Source organism: Onychomys torridus, chromosome 19, assembly GCF_903995425.1.
Source record: "Onychomys torridus chromosome 19, mOncTor1.1, whole genome shotgun sequence".
In the NCBI taxonomy this organism is placed as follows: domain Eukaryota; kingdom Metazoa; phylum Chordata; class Mammalia; order Rodentia; family Cricetidae; genus Onychomys; species Onychomys torridus.
The window spans coordinates 2072916-2093684 of record NC_050461.1 but is presented as its reverse complement, the minus strand read 5'-3'; the positions used below and the strand labels follow the sequence as shown (position 1 = coordinate 2093684).

The 20769-nt window shown below is 35.6% G+C and overlaps 1 protein-coding gene across 2 annotated transcripts in view; it reads right to left on the bottom strand.

The window, feature by feature from the left end:
- Window positions 1-20769, bottom strand: part of Grik2 (glutamate ionotropic receptor kainate type subunit 2) — a 624705-nt gene that overhangs the window by 398364 nt on the left and 205572 nt on the right. For both annotated transcript variants that reach the window (XM_036168913.1, XM_036168912.1), the window contains exon 3: window positions 1374-1541. In XM_036168913.1, the coding sequence (XP_036024806.1) occupies window positions 1374-1541 (168 nt within the window). The remainder of the gene's footprint in view (window positions 1-1373; window positions 1542-20769) is intronic.

Here is a 20769-nt window from a genome sequence, read left to right as displayed (position 1 = left end):
AAACCAGGTAACTTCATTACTTAAGAATTGTGCTAAGGCATTTCCCAATAATATTTTGTTTGTTGTCAGGAAAATTTGAGACTATATTTTTACACTGACCCTTTGAAGTCATCATTAATATAATATATTAATATTATAATGTTACAATATATTATTTTTTATAATAGTATTATTTATTTATTTTATTTATATTTTTCTTACTCCATATGATTTAGTCTGAATGTTCTCATTGAAATCAGAGTTTCTTCTTCCTTAATGGAAGTGATCATGAGTTATACTACTAATAAAACATACTTGTCTTACAATTAATGACTTAATATGCATTTGTTGTGACAAACAGTCAACTCTAACAATTTTCCCTCCAGTCTTTTAAACCTTTTATCACCATGGCATGGATCTGAAATGGGGAAACTAATTTGTATTCACAAAGATATGAATTCAAAGGGCAAGCAGAATAAGGCTTTGAAAAACACAAGTTAGCATCTGGGGAAAAGAAAGAATTTCATTGTGAGCAGCATTGTATCTTATCAACTGTCATTAATATTAATAAGCTTGGAAAAACACTTCATCAAATTAGAATTACAAATAATTATATATGTTTCCATCAATGTAAGTTAGCTAGTAAAACAATATTAGCATTATAGAAAGGTAAACATTGTTTTAAAGTATATGGTGATAAAAGCTATGTTAGTCCATTCTGGCAATGTCTATTATGGGAATTCTAACTGTGCCAAAGATAGGACCTCCCTTCCTATAATATTATCTATGTATATAATCAATGATCACCTATGTGACAATATGTAAATATGTACCCATCAAACAGATTCACTACTGGTACTGCTGTTTGCATAATATATGCCTAGGTTATGGTTCTTTTTCAAAAAAATTGCTTTAATGACTTTATTTAATTTGTATTGTTTTTTTTTGTCTACATGTTAGTTTGTATACCACATGTAAGTTTGTATATTTGCAGTGCCATCAGAAGCCAGAAGTGGGAGTCATGTCCCCTGGAACTAGAGTAGTTGTTCATTGCCATTGGGTGCTGAGAATTTAACCTGGGTCCCTGGGAAGAATTCTTTTATCATTTATTTTAGTTAGTTTTTAAACACTTTAATAACAGTGAATGGAGATCAGTAGGGAAGAATAGTTTGTCAACCATGAATTTAATTTCACTTAAAAGTGTTTTTCTTTTTCTTTTGTAAATGCTAACTACATCAACATTTTCTCTAATAAAATGCATACAGATATTAAAGACAAATCCTTCCATATAAATGTTCTTAATAATTAATTAACTACATTATGGAATCAAGAACTCTTTTAAGCATACCTCCAAATCTGAATTCTAGAAACCATAGTATATAGCTATTACTTACCTTTCTTAGATGCTTCAAAACTATCATAGAGGTTGATCTTCTGAGTATCATAAGTTAAAGTGGTGTTGGGCAGCAGAGTCCTGTTCCTGTTGATTGTGTTCACAGCAAATCTGAATGCAAGTTCCTCAGCTCCCATTGGGCCAGACTCCACATATTCAAAAATACCACCTAGCAAAGCAAGAGAACAAATTATAGAGGTGTTAAATTGTCTGAATGTTTTGAAACTTCTATATATGTATAAGTGAGTGAGTGAGTGAGTGAGTGAGTGAGTGAGTGAGTGTGTGTGTGTGTCCCTAGAGGAGAACCTACTATACCTTATTTTCCTAAACCAATATAATATTTAGCTGTATTATAAATGCTTATACTTATGTACAAATATAGCAATAACTCTTACTCCTCAAAGAATAAACTTCTTTTTGTAGCAGAGGCTACTGTAGAGCTCCAGAAGTGATCAAAATGCAGGCAGTATATGACTGCAGGGTGCATTACCCCAGTTGGTACATCTACAACACAGCCCCATACCTGACTCAGGGCACATTGTAGAAGAAGGGGTAGAAAGAGTAGAAGAGCCAGAGGACCAGGATGTTCACTACCAGGTAGTGTCTACAAGACTTGACAGGGATCCTATACCCATAACATCTCAACAACATGGTTGCTTGAACAAGACCTGCATAATGGCAATGCCAGTTGACATATCAATTTTGTTGGGGTAATTTTATAAGACCCCCCACTCCTAGATGAAGAATTACAGGCAGTCAAAGACTGTTGAGGGAAGGAAGGAGTTTTCTCCAGGACTAAGATCCTGAGATAGGTTACCAGTTTCAACTGTACTCATGTATGAAATTACACAAAAATAAATAAAAAAAATAAGTTAAATATTTACATAAATAAAAACACATAAAAGTATAGAAAATTACAAATTTTGGGGTTTTTTCTATATAAAATTTAGACAAATTAGCATTTTGCTATGCCATCGCCTTCAGAAGACATGACAGTCATGATTGCTGTTTCTTCAAAACAAAGTTCCTCTCTTACCTGATTTACAGCACTGTTAAGTAATTCAGTGTGAGTGCCCCAGCCCCACTTCTCCACTCCTCTTCCATCCTTCCTCCTCTCTGGCATCATTACCCTCTCGTCATATGGAATTGATATGTCTAACCTTCATAGACTCTTTTCCTCATTGTCAGCTTGGGGAATAGAATGAAAGAGGACATACTTACACATGAACTCTCTAACCTCTGTCCCTGAGAAATGAGTGCTACAAAGACAAAGCATACTTCTCTTCCACCCTTTAAAATCCACACCATGTACTTTCAGCACAATCATACACAAATTAAACTTCCCGAAATGTATCAGTTTCTAAGTTGGCAACTCATACCCTACAAAAGTTATTTCAATGACTGACTGTTACCTTGCACAATGGATAGCAAACCATTTACTGAAGTTTAATAAGAAGTATGCTACTGTAACACCTCCTCTAACTATGAAGAATTAGAACTCAGAAAACAGGGATAGGAAAACTTGATAGTCAAGAAGAATAAGAAAAATTATAAATTGATGTCATATTGGCTTAAAATAGGCAAATTGATGTTGTAGTTACTTAAGCAATCAACTTGAGTAATGGAATTTTAACATATACAAAATTGTTCACTGGTTATGTTAAGCAGACGAATAATGAGTAATTTACATTTCCAATAGTTATTCATAACCAAACCACATGCCTTGCATATGTCAAGGGCAAGAGTGGTAAGAAGAGGATCTGTAAAGTCAGAACAGACTTTCATTGTACTCAGCACTTGCCACTTTGCCAATCTGGACAGTTGTTTAAAACCTCAATCCAAGTTTGTTTTGTTTTCATTTTTGTTTTGTTTTTTTGAGGTGGGAGGATGATAAGAAATTCTATTAAGTAGAGTTGTTTTAAAGATGAAATGTTAGCTTACACAAAGTACTGGGGGAAAAAGGCATTCAACAAGTATGAAGCTCACTAAGTCTTCAAAGTAATATAATGTAGGAAAATTTAACAAGAATGAGCTCTATTACTCAAAACCACAAGCTAAAAAACGTCACATAGCCAAGGTTACAACATGTCCACACCTCATGTTGCCTATTACACAAAGAATCTTCAAAAGTTCATTCAGGCAAAACACACTGAATTTCCTATACTGTGCGACATGATGGCTCCAATAAGATATAATTAGACATTGAAGATTTTGCACATAGAAGTAAAAAAAAAAAAAAGGCTTTTATCTATACAGAACTTTAAAAGTCACTAAGAAATTGGAAACATGGAGTAGTTTACAAATTCCAAAATAAGATAAAAAATTGAAATTTCTGTATGATAGATAGACTGAAATGGTCAATATTTGATGACAATGACTTCAAACTTATCCATACTCCTGGTCATAAATAATTCAGAAGAAACATTACATACACATATTTCAGCACTGCTTTGAATATATAAAGAAATCTTTCAAATTGTTTGGGATAACTCATTCTGTAACTTAATTAAATAGAATAAATAATTAACTTTAATTGATTTAATCTCAGATTCTAATTTTTATATATTTAAAAAAATCAAAACATTAATGCATAATATCTTCTTTAAGAGGGACCCAATTATTATTAATTGTAGATAAAACAATAACTAAGCACTCTTTACATGTTCAGGACAGGTTTTAATAGGAAAAACTCCCCCCAAATTCTATTAAAAACCTACTTCAAAGAGAACTTGGATGATGGCACAAATCTAGGAGTTTATATGCAGGTAGGGCTTAAACTCTATTTATTTAAACATGAGAAAGTTAACTTATAACACATTAATGTCACAATAGAAAAAAATCACTATAAAAGTACTTGAGGAATTTGCTTGTTGATTTTAGAATATCAGAAAATAAAGAGAAATAGTGATATTTTCTTAAGGTGGAACCACTAATGGACTGTTATATTTAATGGTAGGATGGAAAGAAGCTTCATTTTAGTCATAATAGGATAAGAATAGATGCAATAGTCACTTTAATGTTCATCATATTTCAATATATAAGACTCAAATATCTTTTGCCAATAATGTTGCACAAAAATAGAAAAATTGTAGAAAGAAATGTGTCTCCAACATGCTTCCACCAAAGAAATATTAAAGGGACTTGGTTTTGGTCATGTAACTCATGAATTCTTTTTCACATTTGATTGTTGCACTTTTCCTGATTATTTCATGTAAGGTAAAACTAGAACTGTTTAAAAGACATATACAAATCTAGGATATCAACACCTGCTTCTTCTTTTGATGCACTGTCTGGGCCATGACAGATGTGCTTGCTAGGCAATATAACGATCACAAAACCAATGTGAGATGGAATACAGGCCAGGAAAATACAACAAAGAGCTACCAGACAGGCTTGGTTCCACATTTACATTTGAACATTAACTGCCCATTTTTGTTCAGTTAGAAAGCAGGGGATTTTTTTAAATCAGTTCATGATGCTTTTTTTCCATTTCAGAAGATAGACAAACAGATGGACTCTGCAGCTGTGTCAAAGGTGCAGAGATGTTGCAGTGAGACTGTCAGGATTGGCTGATCTTGATTTCTCTAAGTATTCACAGAACTTTGTTATATTAAAGGGCCTTATTTGGAAATCTGAAAACTGAACTGAATGAGTGCTCTGGTAGATCTACTAACACATATAATCCGGGCCAGTTATAGCACAGGAGAAATCATGCACACATAAACATACTTTTGATTCAGGTCATGGTAAGAATGAAGACCAACAACTACCTGAGAACTAAAGGAAGATATAGTGATGGTGCTGAACGATCTTCTCAACCTCTCTAAACAAGACTTGCTCACCAATGCACTCCAGTTCTCATCTCCTGTGTGACTAAACATAATGAGCTATAAAAGTACAATACTAAGCCGGGCAGTGGTGGCACACACCTTTAATCCCAGCACTTGGGAGGCACTGGCAGGTGGATCTCTGTGAGTTTGAGGCCAGCCTGGGCTACCAAGTGAGTTCCAGGAAAGGCGCAAAGCTACACAGAGAAACCCTGCTCGGGGGAAAAAAAAGAAAAAGAAAGAAAGAAAGAAAGAGAGAGAGAGAGAGAGAGAGAGAGAGAGAGAGAGAGAGAGAGAGAGAGAGAGAGAAAGAGGGAAGGAAGGAAGGAAGGAAGGAAGGAAGGAAGGAAGGAAGGAAGGAAGGAAGGAAGAAAGGAAGAAAGAAAGAAAAGGAAGAAAGTGCATTACTGGTTTGTAACTGTGAAAACAGAAAGATCTGTTTCCCTGTTGGTAACCAACTAAAAGAGGGGGGTGGGGACCAAACCCTGTATTCTGTGAATGTCATCTGTTTTCTAGAGAAACCTTTAAGAATAATGTTCTAGGCCTTGTCTAGGAACACACACTAGTCTCAGTACACAGGAGGCAGAAGCAGACAGTTTTTTCCTGTCAATGTGACACTAACTTGTTCTATAGAATTCCAGGACAGTCAGGGCTATACAAGGATACCATGTCAATAATAATAAAAGGATTGCTAAAATAGTTCACAAATCATATTTGGTGGGCAAATTCTAGAGTGGTAAATATATAGACCTTCATGATCTATATTGAAGCAGCATGTTATTAATCTGTAAGTGTGTTCATGGTGGACTTATACTAGCATTCATTGAAATTATTGGGATTTGAGCGACACTTGTTTCCAAATACTTTATTCTTTACAGGAAGGATCCAGACAATTTTTACTGCCTCTCCATGCTTACCTTTGTATTTCTCACATAGAAAAATCTAATATAATATAATCATCCTCAAAGCTTTATTTATTTATTTATTTATTTATTTGGTTTGTTACTGTGAATTCAAAGAAGGATGTTACACTCTTACAGACTCTATTTTAAATAATAAAGTCACTAGTATCCTATGACAGGCTTGCTAGAGGAAGGAGTGCAGCCTGGAGGAAGAGTGACAGAGTCTCACCGCTGTTTTGTACTTGGAGACTATATGGTAACAGGCTCACACAGAACGAAAGGTGCCAAAACTTTCCCATCAGTCTCTGACTCACAAACAAACATCACTGCCCAATACTGAAATGAAATACTTATCAGTCAGTTGCTGAATCCTTGCCATGCTTTTCTTCTGTAGATCAATATTAACTACTACAAAGGACTGTGTGACTCATAAACTTATGATGAATATGACAATCAAAAAATCCTCTCACCGTGAGACTTTCATGAGGTCTCATCTTAAAGTGGGTAAAATCACTGCACTATAGACTTTTAATTAAATATGAAAGTCAATGTTCTCCCAGAATGTGTACTTGTTTCTGAGTAAATTGTTTTATTAAAATTATTTTCCATGTACCTCAGCACAGTTGAACAAGCATCTCCTCATTTGTAATTTTATAAAAATAATATTCAAAAGATAAAAAATTGTTAACTGCCTTTAATTTCTATACAATGTGCTGTTAAATCATATATATAATTTTTGAAATTATAGTAAAATTACATCATTTTCTCTTCTCTTTCTCCCAGATTCTCTCATATATAACCTATGTTCTTTTTTCAATTCGTAGCCTATTTTTTCATTAAATTGTGACTTATATCTAAATATATACATAGATATTCCTAAATATAAGAACATTCTCAGTCTGTATAATGCTACTCATGTGTGTTTTCAGGACTGATCATTGGTATTGGCTAACCAATTGGTGTGCTCTTCCTTGGGAAAGACTATTTCTGCTGCTTTTAGAGTTCCTTAATTGCCTTTTCTGTGGAGTTGAGACCTCCTGAGCTTTCCCCATTCACCTTAGTATAGCTATTGTTGCTATCCTAAATTTGAATAACAATGGTTCCCATAGAATTATAGATGTGAATGGTTGGTTAAACAGTGAGTGACACTATTAGGAGATGTGGCCTTGTTGGCGGAATTGCTTTAAGTTTTTAGAAGCTCAATTAAGTCAGTCCCAGTGTCTCTCTGTCCATTGCCTATGGATATGGATATAGAATTCTCAGCTACTCTGCAGCATCTAACCTGCCTGAGTGCCACCATGCTCCCCGCCATGATGAAAATGGACTAACAAAGCTTGTGAAACTGTAAGCAAGCCCCAGTTAACTGCATTCTTTTATAAGAGTTGCTGTGATCACATTGTCTCTTCACAGCAATAGATACATTACTCCCGCTAACAGTTTATCAAACCATAAACCCTTAGTGAAACAGAATCCAATGCCTCTGTTTCTTGGCCAATGGCACTTCTCTGCTCAGGAATCAAGTCACTATCTATATACACAGGCACACACACACAAATCTGCAATGTTCTTATAGTGCATTATGAGCTCAGGGAAAGGGTGGTCCTCTCCCTCTTACAATCTTTGATGGAAGCCACTTCCAACAATCTATGTCTTAGTTTTATGTTCTCATAATTCCAGATCCATTTAAACATTGTAATTCATACTCTTTCTTGCTATTTGATGCTTAAGAATGTTAAGTCACTATAACATAAGTTTGTGTATGGGTCCATTCTGATTGAAGGATGAAAGTTTCTCACCATCAACATTTATTGAGATCAGACTACATATCAGACATTGTTATAATACTTAAATTATATTTTAGTTACTTTTAAATTTCTGTGATAAGACATCTTGACAACTCATAGGAATGTATTGAGGATTACAGTTTCAAAGAATGAATCTACAATCATTAGAGCAGGGAAGATGACTACAGGCAGACTGCAATGAGCTAGGTCAGAAGCTATGAGTTTACATCTGATCCACAAGCATGAGGCAGAGAGACTTCACTGGGAAGGGCATGGGCTTTTGAAATCTCAAAGCCCACCCCCAGTGACATACCTCTCCCCAGAAGGCCATACTTTTCAATCCTCCTCAAACAATTCTATGGACCAAACATTCAAAATAGGAGCTTATGTGGGCCATTCTTATTCAAACCACCACATTCTACTCCTTGATCACTTTGGCTTTTGGCCATATTATAATACAAAATGTATTTATTCCAAGTTTAAAAGTCCCCATAGTCTATGGTGACATTTTATTTGTGCTGAAATGTGATTTTATTTGTATGTTAATAAATAAAGTTGCCTGGGGGTCAGAGCTAATAGCAAGCCATAGCAGAAGTCTGGCAGTGGTAGCACACGCCTTTAATCCTGATCACATGACAGGCAGATCTCTATGTGTTCAAGGATACAGCCAGCATGGAGACACACGCCTTTAATGTCAATACCAACCATAGAGACCTGGAGGTCTGTATAAACAGGCAGTGATAAAGAGGTCATGTGGTTGGGTTTACAACCAAGGAGAAGGCAGAACAGAAAGTCAATAAAAAGACAGACACAAAGGAAGTTGGTCTCTTTCTCAGGGGAAGGACCTCAGAGGCAGCGGGTGGTAAGAAGGTGGTCTTAGCTTTTGGCTACTGCTTTCTGATCTCTGGGCTTTTAACTCTGCATTTGGCTCTGTGTTTCTTATTTAATAAAACCATTCAGAATTACATCTACAATAGTCTGTCATAGTTCCCATATAGTTTAAATATCCAGTATCCAAAATTTCCCCTGAAACTCAAGGCAATCTCTTAATTGTTACTCCTATAAAATAAAAATCAAATTATATGTTTGTGATGATATATTTTGTCCCCCAAAATATTACATACACTAATAAACTTATTTGGGGATCAGAGATCAGAGGCAGCCCTAAATTAGACATGGAGGCCAGGAAGTGGTGGCACATACCTTTAATCCTATCACTGGGAGGCAGAGATCTATCTGTCTTGATCTCTGTGAGTTCAAGGCCACACTGGGAACAGAGCCAGGTGTGGTGGCACACACCTTTAATCCCAGCATTTGATGAAAGGACCAAGCAGATGCCATAACAGGCTGCTCAGTCTTCTCTCAGAGATCAGGACTCAATTTCAGTTTCCTGAGACTTGAGAAAGCAGTTTCTGGGAGGGCCGTGAACAAAAGACAGAGTCCTTGCAGTAGCTCCCTTTTTTGCACATACTCTGAAACTGCTCAAAGTTCAGCCAGGTGTTTACTGTCTGGGACCCCTCACTATGTTCATGGAAGCTCAAGGACAGAGCCTAGACCACTGAGCCAGCCCCCACAGTCAGTATGTGCCAGGCCAGCCAGCTCCCATGGCAGCTCAAGGACAAAGCCTGGGACTTGTCCCGGACAGCCCCCAAATTGATAAATGTGACGCCCAACCAATAAATTCAAAGGTTACATACCCTCACCCAATTAAAAGAAAACAGAGATAAAAATAAACCAATCCCCCCAACTGCCATGAAGGGCTAGCAGTTTTAGCCTTTAAATAGCTAGCCACACAAAGAAAGAGCAATTCCTCCCTGCCTCACTGTATTGGGTATAGGAACGAGTTCCCTGTCTAGACTTGTAAACTTAAACAATAAACTTTGCTGTTGCACTCTGGACATCCACGGTCTTTGGTGGTCTCTTTGGGGTCATGATCTGGGCATAACACTTGAGATCTCATGTCTTTGCTCAGGAGGGACATAGGCCTTTAATTCCAGGAAGTGATGGCAGGAAACAGAAAGGTATATAAGGTGTGAAGACCAGGAATTAGAGGCTTTTAAGCAGTTCAGCTGAGATCCATTTGGATGAAGATTCAGAGGCTTTCAGTCTGAGGAAACAGGATGGGCTGAGGAGTTGGCAAGGTGAGGTTGACTGTGGCTTTTTCTGCATCTCTGATCTTTCAGCTATCACCCTGGCTGAATATCTGGCCCCAGGTGTTTTATTAATAAGACCATTTAAGATTCATGTTACAATGTTTCCAACATACTATCACACAGAATATACATACCATTCAAAAATGGAAGGAATGGCAACAGAGTAAGGAAATACTGAATAAAAGCAAGACTGAAATTCATCAGGACAAACTCCAAATCCTGAACCTCAATGTCAGGTGTCAAAAGGCTTAAGTTGCTACACCCTTCTGAGCTTTCTGACTGACACACAATCTGCTCTTGGCCTGATTCCATTCCCAGTATGCACCTCTCCATGTCAGATATCCAAGGCTCTGACACTTTCAACATCCTGGGGTCTCCATTGCAATCCAGGATTCACTTTTGCATATTTACACAATGGTCTCTCAGGGCCTCTGCTGCTACTTGTCCTGGCCTCCGTGACTTTTCTTAACCAGAGGAAGATCCCGCCAGACAAAATGTACAATGATTTGAGGAGAAAGGGAAGACCAGGAATTTAAAGTTGGAGCCGAGGCTTGTGTGGAAAGAGACAAGGAGAAACGGAATAAGGAGAGTAGGTCACTAAGGGTGAGACTGCCCAGCTAATACTGCAACTTGTGAAAGCAAAATACTTGGGGGATTTTTCTGGTTCTAAACATCAACAAATCAAAGCTTATGCAAATATAAATGTGTGTGTGTGTGTGTGTGTGTGTGTGTGTGTGTGTGTGTGTGTGTGTGTTGGGAGTTCTATTCAAAATATCACAGCAGTGTTCAAAATATCAACAAAATAAATCGAGAGAATTTTATAGCCATAAATAAAGTAACTTAAAAGTAATACTGTATACATGTATTAAGTGACATATAGGAGACTCCAGTGGATCCTATTGTAGCATGAAAAATCCAGAACACAATTCACCAAAGCACTTTGTAAACTATAATGTTAATAGTTGATGCTTATAATGAAGACTTATAAAGAATACTAAATTTCTTTTTCTTTTCTTTTTGCAGGGGGCATGGTTCAAGATAGGGTTTCTCTGTAGCTTTAGAGCCTGTCCTGAACTCACTTTGTGGACCAGGCTGGACTAGAACTCACAGAGATCTGCCTGTCTTTGCCTCCTGAGTGCTGGGATTAAAGGCATGTGCCACCACCGCCCAACTATATACTAAATTTCTAATACTAATTTAACAAAAGTTTATTTTGAAAATCTTATTTTTTCACAACTACTCTAAATATACAACAATAGGTATATTTATTTTTTTGAAATGAATAAAAACCAAAAGATTTCAAAGCAGTTAGGAGAAATATAAAAAATTTAAGAAAAACATAACTATGCAAATAGTTATTAAAGATAACATTTTCTAAGCATCTGCTTTTAAGCTATTTTACAGGAATACTAACCAGATAATGAGGATAAACAGTAGAGACTGAACACAGAAATAGTGTACATATATGTGAATCTGCCAAAAAAGTTAATGCTTAAGCATAATCTTTCATGCAAATCAGAGTCTGAAGAAAGTATAAATATCTAGTTAAGTCAGAGACAAAGTAAGGAAACTAAAGGTCTACACTTGTAAAAGAAAGCAGTATGCTTTGATAAAATATTTCTATTGACTTTGTATAGATAAAGGGAGTATCTTACAATCAAATGAAATTACTTTGGAGATTTGGTGGTTCATCATGGATAATGAGAGCACACATACAAATATATGTGCACACACATAAACATAGACACAGACACACCTCAAAAGCAGATTTTTAGTCAAAACAACAATACTCAAAACTTCCCATGATAATGGAACTGTAAGTTGTAATAAAGTGAACTTAAAAATGTTTATGTATATTGATGCTTGGTCTGCATGTATGTATGTCTGTATACCACTAGTGTACCCAGTATCTGTGTTGGCCAGAAGAGGGTGTGGGATCCCTTGGAACTGGAGTGACAGATGGTTGTTAGCCACTATATGGGTCCTGGGGATGGAACACTGTACTCTTTAACAGCCAATGCTCTCAACTCCTGAGACATCTCTCTAGCTCCTCAAGTGAGCTTTTCTAAACATTTCATTTAACAAACTCATGTAACATATTTGCCAGAACCTAAACACTTAGGTTATGTGTTAAAACCAAAGCTCTTTGCTGAGTATCATATAGTAGATACTTAAATAATATTTCTTATACTAACATAATTTTTGTTGACTTGTACAATCAAAAAGTAGGCTTTGAGGAAGAAATTATATGAATCAAAATTCCATTGGAAGAAAGGTGAGCTTTAATGCAAGTAGTATCAAACATTATCTGTATACAAATATGGTCATTATAGAATTATTTTAAAAACTGAAATAAATCCCAATCTAAATGTACATATACCCTGCATTGGTTCTGTATAACATCATAAGCTACCAAAGAACAATATATATTAATTAAAATGCTTAGATGGACATTTACTGTTGTAGAAAATGTTCAGAATATATTAATAAAACAGGGAATGGATGAGATAGTAAGAAATAATAAGGCCTCAGAGTTATTCTGCTCTGTTCATAGTCTAGCTTAGTCATTTTGTTCACAGTCCTGGGAAATCACTTAATTTTATCTATTTTGTTTACTTCTGGGTAAAATGCTGTTACTGGAATCACTGAAAGCTGTCTTCATAGGATAAAACATTTAAATTCTTCAAACAACAACAAATCATGATTTCATTAAATTCTAGTTATTCCATTTTAATTATGCCAATATATTTACTTTTATATAAAAATTAAATGAATACACATGAACAGAAATGTTCCCTAAATAATATGAATAATACTCATGTCTAATAAGTAATACTATTCTCTTGACTTTGGGGAATAAACTGAATTTTCATCTTTTTTATGTCATATTATAGCTAAACCTTTTCCTGATAGAAAAACCTGTGGTACAATATTATTAAGTTATGTATTCTTAAAATTGGAGAGAGAGAAGCTGGGTGTGGCTCATGCTCCAGCACTCAGGATGTGGGAGCAGGAAGCTTGAGAGGAGTTCAAGGCCAGTTAGGGCTACACAATACCCTCCCTCTGCGGAGAAAATACTTGGATGGAAGCAAAAGGAAGAATATTTTTAATCAGAAAAAATACTCAAATATTGATTCAAATATTCATTATAGGAATTAATTACATCAGCTTTATAAAACAATGCCCTTGAAGGTTAAACACAAAGACAATCTTAGAGAGGCACTTGCAGGCAGGCAACTGTGATGTCACCTTTCTATCCCCCAGCGAAGCACTTTTCTGTGGTGGTATTATGCTCCCCAATATATTGTGCACCCTAATAAGTTTATCTGGGGTCAGAGAACACACAGCCACTAGATGAGGGAGCCCAAAAGGGGTGGCTAGAAAATGGGTCAGAGCAACCCATAGCAGAAGCCTTTAATCCCAGCACTTGGGAGGCAGAGCTAGGCAGATCTCTGTGTGTTCAAGGACACAGCCAGCATGGCAGACACACACCTTTAATCCCAGAAACCCAGCCTTTAATCCCAGGGAGTGATGGCAGAAAGTAGAAAGATACATAAGGCTCGAAGACCAGAAACTAGAAGCATTTGGCTGGTTAAGCATTCAGGCTCTGGAGCAGCAGTTCAGCTGAGACCCATTTGGATGAGGACTCAGGCTTCCAGCCTGAGGAAACAGGATCAGCTGAGGAACTAGCAAGGTGAAGTAGCTGTGGCTTGTTCTGCTTCTCTGATCTAACAGCATTCACCCCAATAACTGGCCTCAGGTTTGATTTTATTAACAAGAACTTTTAAGATTCCTGCTACACTTTTCTTAACAGAGTATGGGGATTACTTGTTCACTGAAACTTTCTCCTAGGTTTCATATGTGCTTCGTGATTCACAATCAAACTACTTAAATTGAAAAAAAAAAATGTCAGGTTTTATTGGAAACAATTCTATTTAGAAATCAGTACAAAACAAATACATGAAATTAATATTAAAGTCATTTCAAAAATTGTTTTCTGTGCAGGCAAGCTGCTAAAGGAAAAGGTTCCTACCTGGTAATTCTCCTGAGATAGGCTCTCTAGATGTGGTGAAGGGAGGGTTGCAGAGAATCAGAAAAAATTGACAGTTTTAACATGAGACTGGAGACTGTTCCTCTGCTTAGTCTTCAACAAATACTTCATTTAAAGGGAAATATTGATTAAAAAGTATTATTTATTTAGATTAATTTATTTATTTTATTAAGTTTTACCTGACAGCTCTTGTTCCTCAGACCGAAACGCATCAGGGGTGTGCAGACAGAAGCTAGCCCACCAGGTGAAGGGCTTGTAGACATTGTTAGTTAAGCCACTGCTCTCCTATCTTCTCTAGATGCTGACACTGCTACACAAATTACTGTGAAGGAGAACTTAATTGATTTCAACAAAGACAAACGGCTTCCTCTGCTAAGCAACACCCCTGTGAGAAGACTGAAAAGCAACCAAGGTTCCTCTGCTGAAAAGTGACAAGTTTAAGCAACACTTTCTAGTATTCCCATTTGCATAAAGTCATAGATCAGAAGAGAGACATTTAGTGCTTTACAATTCAAAACGCAACTCCCATTCTCTGTTTCATTTATCGTAACAGATGTTCTGATTATCATTCACTGGTCACCATCGACAGTGTACATGTTTATATAATTACAAAAGAAAAGGGGTTAAAACATGTGCCTCATCCAATACTGTCAGAATGAACTGATACAAGGATTCATACTGGCAAACTAAGAGAGGAAAGAGTAAATGTAATCCTTATAAATATACATAAGCAACAACTAAAATTCTTTTCTAACCCAATCTTCATAAATGGATTCTTCCCAATAGACATATGAGATGCAACATACATCCTTATCTGCCTAGAGTTGAAGGCTGCCTAGAGGCATGGGAGGAATTTGTACTACATTTATAGGATGCCATGAATATGTATGTCCTTTTTTTTTCCCCAGAGGACAACAAATAAACCATATTCCTAATCTGAGTAAAAGTGTCATTTGTTTTTCTTCTCACATACCTATTTGTGCCACAGAAAATATGGCACAATGCACACATGAGAGGAAAGCCGAGAGAAGGTTATTTACAGGCACATTCACAGAATGAAGACATGCACAAAACTGTACAAACAGAAACAAAACTATTTTACCTCTAAAGCAGTTTGGGCTGTTAAACACACTACCTGCATCTTAATCCATCTGATTTTTATCTAGTATCTCTTGATAAAAATGGATATACTGCTGATACTGATAGATACTATGTATATCACTTTAATAATATGGGGATTTGAAGGACAAAATTTTTAAAAAATTAAGATTTACTTCAAAATATACTTTTAAAATTTTAATTATGTGCACTTGTGTGTATCAGTGGGGATATATATATGTATATCCACAAATGACAGAGGCATCAGATAACCAAGAGCTGCAGTTACAGGCTTTTGTGAACTTCCACCTTGGTGCTGTGGACTAACCTGGTCCTCTGCAAGTGCAGTAGGCACATTTTAAACTGCTGAGCCATCTCTTCAACCTGAGGCCAAGATTCTGATACCATTTGTGACAATAATTAACTGAACTTTAAGCTTGTCAGTTAGGTGTCTTTTGCCCGAGTTTACCTAACAGTGAGCAGAGGAGACTGGAGAACCAAGGAAAGAAGAGATCTTTGATTCTTTATCTGTCTGAATCCAGGATACAGCAAAAACGCACAACACATAAAAGACATTTATTAAACTATGATGAAAATGAAGGAGTAGATCATTCAGAAGGGCTATAAGATCCTTGTTAGTAAAGACTGTGACATTCTGTAGTTTATTTTCATAGCAAACAAGACAGCCTTGTTCAAAAGCACACAGTAGAGAAGTGACAGAAAACTGAACCCCAATTCTTCTAGTCACAAGTATCCAACAACTCTACTATAGTTCAGCATGTCTACAAACACACAAGATAGAAAATATATATATTTATATACACATATATATGTGTACATATATATACACATCTAGCTATATAGACAGAGTTGAGATGTTTAACTGAATTTGGAAATTCAATTAAAAATGAACACATTATTATTGATGGACTCTCTTATAGAATCTGCCTATTCTGTGAATCTGTCAAAAGTTAGAGTCAGAAATCAATAAAATTGATTCATCTTGTACTAATTTTGCAAAATTCATTGGAAATTGTGAGCCCTTCCCATTTACATATTGCTCATGCTATCTCTCCGAATTTCTAGACCTACTTTCTACTTTCAAGGTTCAGGCCACCCACACTGGTTTGTAGATTTTGAACAGTTAATTGTACCTAAAAATGGAAGCTATTTAATATTATGTTTTAAAAATTACATATTGCCATGTAGAAACTATCATACCTTGCTTAGCAAAAAAAAAAAAAAAAAAAAGCAAAAAAATGTTCATTTTAAAATAGGTCATTATATATTTAACTAAATTATTGGCTTCTTAAACTACCAATCTTATCTTCTGACAGCTCATAAAACAGTGAACAGCATTCTATAGCAAGCTTTTATTTTGAAATACTTGAAGAAGTGTTTTGAAATGGTATTAACTTTTAAAATAGAAACAAGATATTAAATCTGCTTTTTAAATTTCTTAAAAAATCTGTAACTTTCTCTACTCCTTAGAGAAATAAATTTGCAATAGGATTTCAATTTCAATTTTGGCTACTATATATTTTCCAGCAGTATAGATAAACTTTATATCTTGTATTTTATATCCTTATATTTATCATATGTAAATATTATAAAATAATTATTATACTTTAGATTTTTACACAACAGTATCTGCTCACACCTAAAGTTCATTCTGAATAGAAATTCCAATTGTAGAACTTCAAAAGAAGTACCATTTTCCCTTATTCTTTGCAATTACAAAATTGTTGGTCAAATGTATGAAATTCCTGGTTGTTAAATCCCAGGTCATAGCTTTGGCTTTAATAGAATATGTCATATAATGCATAGGTCCCTAATATAATTTAACCTATAAATTGGGCTTCTGACCCTTTCATCAGTGAAACGGAGACTACAAAGCATAGAATTCATTACAAATTCATGGAGCTTCTCAAACATGAAAAGGCACTGCTTATAATTCATTGATGGGTTATATTAAGTTTATGAAAGAGGGCCTTTACCAAAAGAGAGCAAAAGAGCACATTAAGTCATTGTATTATCCCTAGATTTTGTCAAGTGTGGACTTAAAGCTTCTTCACAGTTTTAGTCTCAAGATTACTCTGTCCCTGAAATGAAACAACTTTTATTTTTCATAACATGGATTTCAGTATAACAAGCAGAAATCCTGTTTACAAAAAAGTTTAGTGATAGTCTTCTCTCTCACAATGATCTACCAGACTTCATCACTTCCTTGGGACCAGACTTCTAACCTTTTCCTTCAGACCTCTAACACAATGCCACTTCTGTCTGTGATGCCTGTGGTTGAACCAGTAAAATCAACTACTTACCTGCTTTGGCTACATTGTGAATTCTATTCTATGCAGTAGAAACTGTTGCTGTATATGTTCATCCACTTCCTTTTTAATCCTACACGTACTTTATTTGCTTATGTTACAAGATCATTCACTGAAGACATTGCATATTTTGGCATTATGCCTGCCAAGATCAAGTTGAAGTAACAATTAGGACACTAGGCAAATGGTGGCAACATTAGGATGTACTCAATAAGCAATTTGAACATTTGATTGATTATTAGAAATAACAGATATAGGGAAAATAGACAGCAATCTAAATTTGAAACCTTGATTTCCTTGATTAAGACTTAGACCAATGTGATGGAAGTCACTCAGACACTCAAATGAAGGATAAATCTAATTGGAGAAAATACTTTCCCTTGGGAGATTTTCCTGAGAGCTGAATATTTGTAGCATTTGTTACAAGTGTCCACTGGCTTTTTCTATTTTTTTTTTTTTTTTAGTTTTTTTTCATTTCATTTGCCTATAGATTGTATAGATTACTTATTCTTTCATATTTAACTTTTTTAGTTCTTTATATATTTTAAATATGGATTCTCTATTACATGAATAGCTAGAAAAGATTTTTCTTCTAATCTATGTCTATTTCATCTAGTTAATTTCTTTGCCATATTTTTATTTGATGTAATTCTATTGGCCAGTTATTATCTCCAGAACTTTTGGTGTCCTATTGAAAAAATTACCACTTATGCAAATATCTTGTAGTTTTTCTATCATACCTTCTTATAAAATTTTCAAGATTATGGTTCATACATTAGTCTTTTGTGGTTTTGGGGTTTGTTTTTTTATAAAAGATAAGAGATAGAGATCAAGTTTCAGCTTTATATGTGTTTTCCCAGGACTGAACTTATTAAAGAGAACATAATACACACACACACACACACACACACACACACACACACACATATAGTGTGTGTGTGTCTGGGTGTACTTTAGACCCCCTCAAGAATTACAGGCAATGTTCACGTCTACTGTCCTTGATAATAAGTCCCTATTGCTGAAGAGACCACATTCTGGATTCTAAGAACAGGGATAAGTAAGGCTAGTACTAATCTGGAAGCTTCATCCAGAGTGGTTAGCTTTTGTGGTGCTGAAAGATGCTATACATGCTGCCAGAGAAGAAAAGTAATCCTTTGTCTCACCCAGCTGTGAACCCTGAGAGCTACAAAAGTAAATGACCTAAGAAGATAAGTCCACTGGTGTAATAGTGGCACAAATGTTAAGGAAGTAACCAATCACCTTCTAATTGTATACAAGGCCCACTAGATAAGATAGAACCCATACCTGCCACTGCTAAAGGGAATGAGAATCTGTGGCTACATATATAATAGGTCAAGGCTATTACTCCTATAAATAGAATGTTGATTCTTAATGACTTATTGCTGTACCAATAAATCAGAGCATCTCCCAGTCTTCATTACAGTAGTTTCTTCTCACAGTAGATGACAATTAACACAGAGGCCCCACAACTGGTCAATATCCAGAGAATAAAATATTGTGGAGTGCTTCCCTCATTGGGACTATATTTTGTACCCCTTCCTCAGGCTCAGTGATCTTTGTGGAAAAAGGGAGAAAGATTCTAAGAGCCAGAGGATTTTTATATATGTGGTTAGGTTTATTTCTACCTATTTTATTGATGATTTTAATTATAAATGACAGACATTTCTGCATGTTTTGTTATCATGTTTTTGGTATCATAAAACTGTTGACTTTTTATGTGATTTTTATATGCTGCTTTGCAAAAAAAATCCATCAATATGATCCATATTTTATTATAAACTTTTAAGGTGATAAAAATAATTCTTACTTACATTTTAATGTTCTACTATCTGATGTTTCAACACAAATTTTGAGTAAAAAATTCCTTATAATTTCAGATTTTTTTTTTAGGATTTTTTTTTTTTTTTGAGTCAGGGTCTTACAATGTAGCTCTGGCTGTTCTGGAACTCACTAAGGAGACCAACCTGGCCTAGAACCCACAGAGATCACCTGCCTCTGCCTCTTTAGTCCTTGGTGAAACTTTATTGGGTTAGCTTCTAAGTTACTAGAAAACACAATCTTAGCAAACTCCTTCTGGCTCTTACAATCTTGCTTCCTCTTCTTCTGCAATATTCGCTGAGCCTCTGTTGTAGGAGGGTTTTATAAATGTATTCATTGGGAGTGGTTCCACAATTATTCATTTTGATTGATTGTTGGTTTTTGTAGTGGTCTCTGTCTGTTACAAAGAGAAGTTTCCTTAGTGAGGCGTGGAGACTAAACTTACCTGTGGACATGAGAACAAATGTTTAGATTGCTGTTAGGGATTGTGCTGTTTTAGTAAAGTTGTGGTTGTAGGTTCTCCTTCAATATTCATGATGCACTAGCACTGAGTACTTAGGTAGTAGTTTTCTAGACATGAAAAGCCCTCTTTTGAGATTTTGACTGAGCCTTTTCAAGAAACTTCCAAAACATACAGGCTTTTGCTATTGCCTTCAGTTACCCCTAGAGGTATAAGGTTCAATTAATTCAGTAAATTACTACCCAGGAATTAATTTATGATAGAGAAAATTAGACAAAAACCCCTGGGCTCATGATGTTTACATTCCCATCAACTTTCATTTTGATCATAACTACTTAGGATTTTAAATAATGATGCTGCAAACTTTGTCCATTTTTAACAATACTATACAGGGTTGATATGATCACAGAGGTCACCTAGAAATGCTAAAATGCTAGCTTAAGTAATTTTTTTTTCAAAAGAAAGATTAAACTTTTCACATAAAAGGATGGACTTCTGCGCCGGGCAGTGGTGGCGCACACCTTTAATCCCAGTACTTGGGAGGCAGAGCCAGGCGGATCTCTGTGAGTTCAAGACCAGCCTGGTCTAACAAGTGAGTTCCAGGAAAGGCACAAAGCTACACAGAGAAACCCTGTCTCGAAACCAAAAAAAGGATGGACTTCTTTTTTTTTTTTTTTTAAATTTTAGATTTATTTATTTATTATGTATACAGAAGAGGGCACCAGATCTCATTACAGATGGTTGTGAGCCACCACGTGGTTGCTGGGAATTGAACTTGGGACCTCTGGAAGAGCAGACAGTGCTCTTAACCTCTGAGCCATCTCTCCAGCAAGGATGGACTTCTGAAAGGTAGTTGTATGTAGAAGAATGAAAATGTTAGCTGACTTCTCAGTGACACCATTCATTCATTTATTTTTTCTGAGGCTGACAAGAAAGTGGAGACAACAAGAAAA